Genomic DNA, 7,436 nt, shown 5'->3' with positions numbered 1-7,436 from the left:
CTAGCCGGGCGAGGTGGCGGCGCCTGTAGTCCCAGCTACTCGGGAGGCTGAGGCAGGAGAATGGCGTGAACCCGGGAGGCGGAGCTTGCAGTGAGCTGAGATCTGGCCACTGCACTCCAGTCTGGGTGACAGAGCGAGACTCCGTCTCAAAAAAAAAAAAAAAAGATTTTGTAATAATACCTGTGTTAGTATCCCCAAGACCACCCCCGGGTTTGGTGATTTGCTAAAATGACCGCAGGACTCAGCATAGTATTATTTGAGGTTATAACCTAATTATTTTGAGATGACATCTCGCTCTGTCATCCAGATTGGAGTACAACGGCACAGTCATGACTCACTGAAGCCTTGAACTCCTGGGCTAGAAACAAACTCGGAGAAATTAAGTTAGTTGATCAATGACATATAGATCTAGGTAAGTGAATGTTGGAGTGAAACACCCATCCCATTAGAGACTGCTACCTAATAATTTGTGTGATATCGGTTTACATCATCTTATGTGTTTTTTTAAAAAAACGTTTAAAAATCTTAATTTTCCCCTCGTTAGACTATTTGATATAGTAACGATTTGTGGATATCCATCTGGATAGGTTAAACAGAACGCTATATGAAGCACTTTAATAAAGGTTTTCAAGGCTACGCACTAATGTGAATGTGAAGAAAAGATGATGTGCTTGGGCTGGGCGTGGTGGCTCACATCTGTAGAGACTTTCTCATCCTCTCACTTTGAGAGACTGAGGCAGGCAGATCACTTGAGGTCAGGAGTTCAAGACCAGCCCGGCCAACATGGCGAAACCCCGTCTCTACTAAAAATACAACAATTAGCCGGGCATGGTGGCAGGCACCTATAATCCCAGGTACTGGGGAGGCTGAGGCAGGGGAATTGCTTGAACCTGGGAGGCAGAGGTTGCAGTGAGCTGAGATCATGCCATTGCACTCCAGCCTGGGAGACAAGAGTGAGACTCTGTCTCAAAAAAAAATAAAAGAGAGACTGGGCATGGTGGCTCATGCCTGTAATCCCAGTTCCCAGCACTTTGGGAGTCTGAGGTGGGCGGATCACCTGAGGTCAGGAGTTCGAGATCAGCCTGGCCAACATGGTGAGACCCCATCTCTACTAAAAATACAAAAATTAGCTGGGTGTGGTGGTGTGCACCTGTAGTTCCAGCTACTTGAGGCCGAGGCAGGAGAATTGCTTGAACCCAGGAGGCGGAGGCAGAGGTTGCAGTGAGCCGAGACTGCGCCATTGCACTCCAGCCTGGGCAACGAGAGCAAAACTCTGTCTCTCTCTCTCTCTCTCTCTCTCACACACACACACACACACACACAGAAAACAAACAGTGTGCTTAGTGATTTAGTATCACACCAGTAGTCACACCAGTTAGTATTAGGACTTTTAATAAGCCTATCAGATCATTATACTTTTTGTTTGTTTGTTTTGCTAAGTCTCGCTCTGTTGCCAGGGCTGGAGTGCAGTGGCAGTATCTTGGCTCACTGCAACCTCTGCCTCCTGGGTTCAAGCAATTCTCCTGCCTCAGTCTCCCGAGTAGCTGGGACTACAGGTGTGTGCCACCATGCCCAGCTAGTTTTTATATTTTTTAGTAGAGATTGGGTTTCACCATGTTGGCCAGGCTGGTCTCGAACTCATGACCTCAGGTGACCCACCTGCCTTGGCCTCCCAAAGTGATGGGATTGCAGGCGTGAGCCACCACGCCCGACCAAATCATTATACATTTACATTCCATGTTTGTAATTGAAGATAATAACCAAACTCTTAGGGTTTGGGATTTTACCTTACTCACAAGCTATTAAGTTATCCTGTTAATATTTAATGGATACTTTCAGAAGATATAACACTCTTGGATTTGAGACAAAGAACTTCATTACTCCTGGCACAGCTGGCAGCATGAGCATCATGCTGGAGTTGGTTCCCCATGCCTCTCAAGTCCCACAGAGGTGGTGCAGAGGGACCATGGTAGATGTCATACACAATGTAGGTTTGCATCATAGCCAGTGAACCCTGAGCTTGGGAATCTATTTTTTTAGCAAACCTGTTCTTTGTCCCAAATTGACACTTTACATCTTCTTTCAAGGATACTTCCTGCAAACACAACCATGAGAAATAGCCCAGATAGAGTGGTCATAGTGAAATTTTTGACCTATTCAGGAGACCAGAGTGGTACACTCAGGGCCTATGACAGATCTCCTGCTTTGTTGTGAGGGTTTAATTAAGGAGATCGGTTATTTTGTGGAAAGCACTGTTCCTGACACATAGTAAACCTTACCAGAGAAGGAGACTTTTAAGCTGTTTCCAAATATCATGAGAGATCAGTCTTGGGGAAAAGGTGAGGAAAGGATCCTCTAGGTAAAGGAAATAGTGTTTGCAAAGATGAGACATTTACATAGAGTGGTTAAATTCTGAACCTTACTAGATCAGAGAAAGATACAACTGTGAGTCAGTGTATGTTAGAGAATGCACTTTCACCAGTCCATTTCTACCATCCACACACTGACCTAGCACAGCTATTTAAGAGCACTCACATGGATGACAGTGGCCAGAAGATCTGGTAAGTAATTCGGAGTCAAAGGGAAAAGGAATGAATTTACCTATAGACTGGGATTACTTGCAGGTGTATATAAGAAGGCAGAACAAGTTCAGCCCAACTTCCTTTTCACAGTTCCTTCAGGACCCTAAGCCTGATGTAGCTGTGTGTTCTGCTGAAGTGTGTTGGAATGAAATGGGTGAGGAGTAGATGTTAAAATGTGTGACAACTACATATAACCTGTTTCATTAATTCTTTTTTTTTTTTTTGAGACAGAGTCTCGCTCTGTCGCCCAGGCTGGAGTGCAGTGGCGGGATCTCAGCTCACTGCAAGCTCCACCTCCCGGGTTCCCGCTATTCTCCTGCCTCAGCCTCCCAAGTAGCTGGGACTACAGGCACCCGCCACCTCGCCCGGCTAGTTTTTTTGTATTTTAGTAGAGACGGGGTTTCACCATGTTAGCCAGGATGGTCTCGATCTCCTGACCTCGTGATCCGCCCGTCTCGGCCTCCCAAAGTGCTGGGATTACAGGCTTGAGCCACCGCGCCCGGCCGTCATTAATTCTTTTCATTCTTTTTTTTTGAGACATGCTCTGTCGCCCAGGCTGGAGTGCAGTGCTGTGATCTCGGTTCACTGCAACCTCACCTCCTAGATTCAAGTGATTCTCCCACCTCAGCCTCCCAAGTAGCTGGGACTAGAGACAAGCACCACCATGCCCAATTAATTTTTGTATTTTTAGTAGAGATGGGGTTTCACCATGTTGGCCAGACTGATCTTGAACTCCTGACCTCCAGTGATCCGCCTGCCTTGGCCTCCCAAAGTGCTGGGATTACAGGTGTGAGCCAATGCGCCCAGCTCCTGTTTCATTAAATCTAAGATGAATGATTCTATTCATACTAGAATAATTCTGAAATGGGCTGAGTGCAGTGGGGCTCTCTTTTAATTTTGAACAGTCTCCCAACCTAAATTTTATGTTTTATAACATTGACATTATTCTCTATTTGTATTATTTTTGGATTTTATTCATTCATGTATCCACTTGTTCATGATTCACTTTCTTGAAGGTCTTTACTGATTTTCTACTACCTCCCTATGAATAAGGTAGACCAAGTACCCACTTCCAGTCTATCTCATTCACCAGCTAAGGCCAAAAGAGAAAAAAATACCCGAAGAAAACAATCTCAGATTATGATTGAGTTCTGTGAAGGTAAAGAGATGGGATAATGAGCGACTAGAGGGTGGGGTGGGAGGCAGTCAGATTGATGAGCAGCAGATAGGAGTTGTGAGGTGACCTGAAGGAAAAGAGAGGTGTTTATAAGGATCATGACCCCTTCACCAGTAAATATTTAAGCATGTATTTCCTAAGAATGAGGACATTTTCTTTTGTAGCTATGGTGCAGTTAGGAAATTCAGGAAGCTTAACTTTGATGTATTACTAATATCTAATAAAGAGTACACCCTCCATTTTTTCACTTTGTCCTATACTATCCACTTTATTACAACTATTTTTTTTTCTCAGTCTAGAATCTAAGCTAAGAGAATGAATTGCTTTTTTTGTTCGTTTGTTTTTCCTCATATGTAAGGAAACAGGCTGGGCATAGGGGCTGTCACCTATACTCCCAGCACTTTGGGAGGCCAAGGTGGGAGGATTGTTCAAAACCACCCTGGCCAACATAGAGAGACCCCCATCTCTACAAAATATTTTAAAAATTAACTGGGCCTGGTGGCACAAGCCTGTGGTCACGGTTACTCTGCAGGGTGAGGCTGCAGAGAACCATGGTCATACCACTGCACTCTGGCTTGGGAGACACAGCAAGATCCTGTCTCAAAAAAAAACCCTGCTTTTTTTCCCCAGCACTGTTGTCATTTGTGCTGTTGAGAACCATTTTCATGTTGAATCTTGTATGATTTGGATTTCTTCACTGTTATATATACATACATACATTTTTATATATAATTTTATAGGTCAGGTGCAGTGCCTCACACCTGTAATTCTAGCACTTTGGGAGGCTGAGGCAGGCAGATCACATGAGGTCAGGAGTTCGAGGCCAGTGTGAAACCCCGTCTCTAACAAAACTACAAAAATTAGCCAGGCGTGGTGGCGGGTGCCTTAATCCCAGCTACTTGGGAGCCTGAGGCAGGAGAATCTCTTGAACCTAGCAGGCAGAGGTTGCAGTGAACCAAGATTGTGCCATTGCACTCCAGCCTGGGTAACAGCGAAACTCCATCTAAAAAAATAATAACAATTGTATGTTATATATAATAGAATTTTCTATGTGATACACAGTTACATATAATATAATCTTATATATTTTATATATATATTCTGCACAAGTTCTCCATAGATGGTAATGCTTTGCTCCCCATTGCAGGTCATCAGTTTGCCCCATCATTGGCTAAGGTGGTATTCTCTACATTATGAAGGTACTTATTTTTCTCTTTGTAATTAAAATATAATCCTAGAGTAAAATTTTGAGAATGTGAATATCATTCCCATAACATTTTACCCAGTAGTTTTTACAGTTAGTGATGATTCTTGCCTGAACCAATTATTATATTGTGATTCCAAATCCAGGAGATTTTGAAATTAAAAATCTTTTCTCATCCACAGGAATGACTGCTGTATTATAACCTGTGGCTAGTTTATTGAAGAAGAAAATCATTACAGGTAGACTCAGATGGGCTCATCTATAATAGAGCTGTAAGCTTTGAATTATTATCCTCCAAACGAACGAGCAGGGGACTAAACAAGACTCCAGTGGGTGCCATCAGCATGCCAGGCCAGTGAAGCCTAAACCTGATCAATCTACAAGGTTCGGGAGGGGGTATCCACTTCTCAGTGGGTTTGCGCTCTACAGAGGCCGGACAAGTTCAGCCCAACTTCCTTTTCACAGTTCCTTCACACTGACCAGAGGGAGCTTACCTTACGCACTACCTTTGTTCGCAGCTCGATGGAACTCGTGACGGCTCTGGTGAACCTCCAAGAGGAGTCTAGCTGTCCCGTCTGTCTGGAGTACTTGAAAGACCCAGTGACCATCAACTGTGGGCACAACTTCTGTTACTCCTGCCTCAATGTATCCTGGAAAGATCTAGATGATACCTTTCCCTGTCCTGTCTGCCGCTTTTGCTTTCCATACAAGAGCTTCAGGAGGAACCCCCAGCTCCGTAATTTGACTGAAATTGCTAAACAACTCCATATTAGGAGGAGCAAGAGAAAGAGGCAGAAAGAGAATGCCGTGTGTGAAAAACACGATCAGTTTCTGACCCTCTTCTGTTTGAAGGATCTAGAGACCTTATGTACACAGTGCAGTTTCTCCACTAAACACCAGAAGCACTACATTTGCCCTATTAAGAAAGCTGCCTCTTATCACAGAGAAATTCTAGAAGGTAGCATTGAACCCTTGAAGAATAATATAGAACGAGTTGAAAAAGTGATAATTCTGCAAGGCAGCAAATCAGTGGAGCTGAAAAAGAAGGTAGAATATAAGAGGGAAGAAATAAATTGTGAGTTTGAGCAAATTAGATTGTTTTTACAGAACGAGCAAGAGACTATTCTTAGGCAGATACAAGATGAAGAGATGAACATTTTAGAAAAACTAAATGAAAACCTTGTAAAATTTTCAGATTATGTTTCCACGTTAAAACATCTACTGAGGGAGGTAGAGGGCAAGTCTGTGCAGTCAAACCTGGAATTACTGACACATGTTAAGAGTGTGCACCACAGTTATCAAAATCTAAAACGTCCTGAACTCTTTTCATTTAGATTAACAAAATATGGTTTCAGTCTTCCTCCTCAATATTCTGGCTTGGACAGAATTATCAAGCCATTTCAAGTAGATGTGATCCTAGATCTTGACACAGCACATCCTCAACTTGTTGTCTCTGAGGATAGAAAAGCTGTGCGATATGGAAGAACAAAACCAAACATTTGTTATAACCCAAAGAGATTTTATGTCTGCCCTGCTGTTCTAGGCTCTCAGCAATTTAGTTCTGGCCGACATTACTGGGAGGTAGAAGTGGGAAACAAACCTAAATGGATATTGGGTGTGTGTCAAGACTATCTTCTTAGGAACTGGCAGGATCAGCCATCAGTTCTGCGTGGATTCTGGGCAATTGGGCGATATATAAAGAGTGGTTATGTTGCGTCAGGTCCTAAGACAACCCAGCTTCTGCCAGTAGTAAAACCCAGTAAGATTGGTATTTTTCTGGACTATGAATTGGGCGATCTTTCCTTTTATAATATGAATGATAGGTCTGTTCTCTATACTTTTAATGATTCTTTCACAGAAGCCCTTTGGCCTTATTTCTATACTGGAACAGATTCCGAACCTCTTAAAATCTGCTCAGTATCAGATTCTGAAAGATAAGGAACTGGTAAATGAGTTTGTTTCCGTTTTTGTAGGTAACTTAGCCAGTAAATTTAATCTCATTTCTGGAATTTTAAGTTTTACCACTGAAAACCAGAGGTGATTTTCTCCTAAATTTTGGCAACTATAAAAGATGTTCATAATGCCACTTTCATATATTTAGTCTATGAATATCATTGTCAAATGCTTTGATTTCTAAGATAAAATATTTTAGAGTTATGTTACTTAACATGTCCAATGAAATGTTTTCAAATTGCCTATAATTTTTTTTTTAGTTAAGCCAATTATTTAAAGTTGCATACATTATATGAATATCATACTTGTCAATACCTTTCTTTTTAGTGGATTATTCTGTTTACCTCCCTATTTCTCATAATTTGTTTCTGTTCTTTTGTGTGTGTCAGTTGAAACAATTGACTTTTTTTGTGGTTAATGAGGATTTTACTTTGTTTAAATCCTTTCCCCACATATACTTACCTGTGCACAGTCCATAAGTAATCTCTAACAGCTCTTTTTCTCTTTCTGTTTATCACCT

General features: G+C 42.2%; 1 protein-coding gene across 1 annotated transcript in view; it reads left to right on the top strand.

Annotated features, from left to right (window-relative positions):
• TRIM60 (tripartite motif containing 60) overlaps positions 1–7,156 on the top strand; it is a 10,840-nt gene extending 3,684 nt beyond the window's left edge. The window contains exons 2-3 of the mRNA XM_017873935.1: positions 4,907–4,958; positions 5,482–7,156. Coding sequence (XP_017729424.1) covers positions 5,486–6,901 — 1,416 coding nt within the window. The 5' untranslated portion in view covers positions 4,907–4,958; positions 5,482–5,485 and the 3' untranslated portion in view covers positions 6,902–7,156. The remainder of the gene's footprint in view (positions 1–4,906; positions 4,959–5,481) is intronic.
• Positions 7,157–7,436: the final 280 nt, after the last annotated feature.

Source organism: Rhinopithecus bieti, unplaced genomic scaffold (assembly GCF_001698545.2).
Source record: "Rhinopithecus bieti isolate Rb0 unplaced genomic scaffold, ASM169854v2 scaffold_5260, whole genome shotgun sequence".
Taxonomy (NCBI): Eukaryota; Metazoa; Chordata; class Mammalia; order Primates; family Cercopithecidae; genus Rhinopithecus; species Rhinopithecus bieti.
The sequence above is the reverse complement of the archived record's forward strand: the minus strand, read 5'-3'. Positions and strand labels throughout refer to the sequence as shown.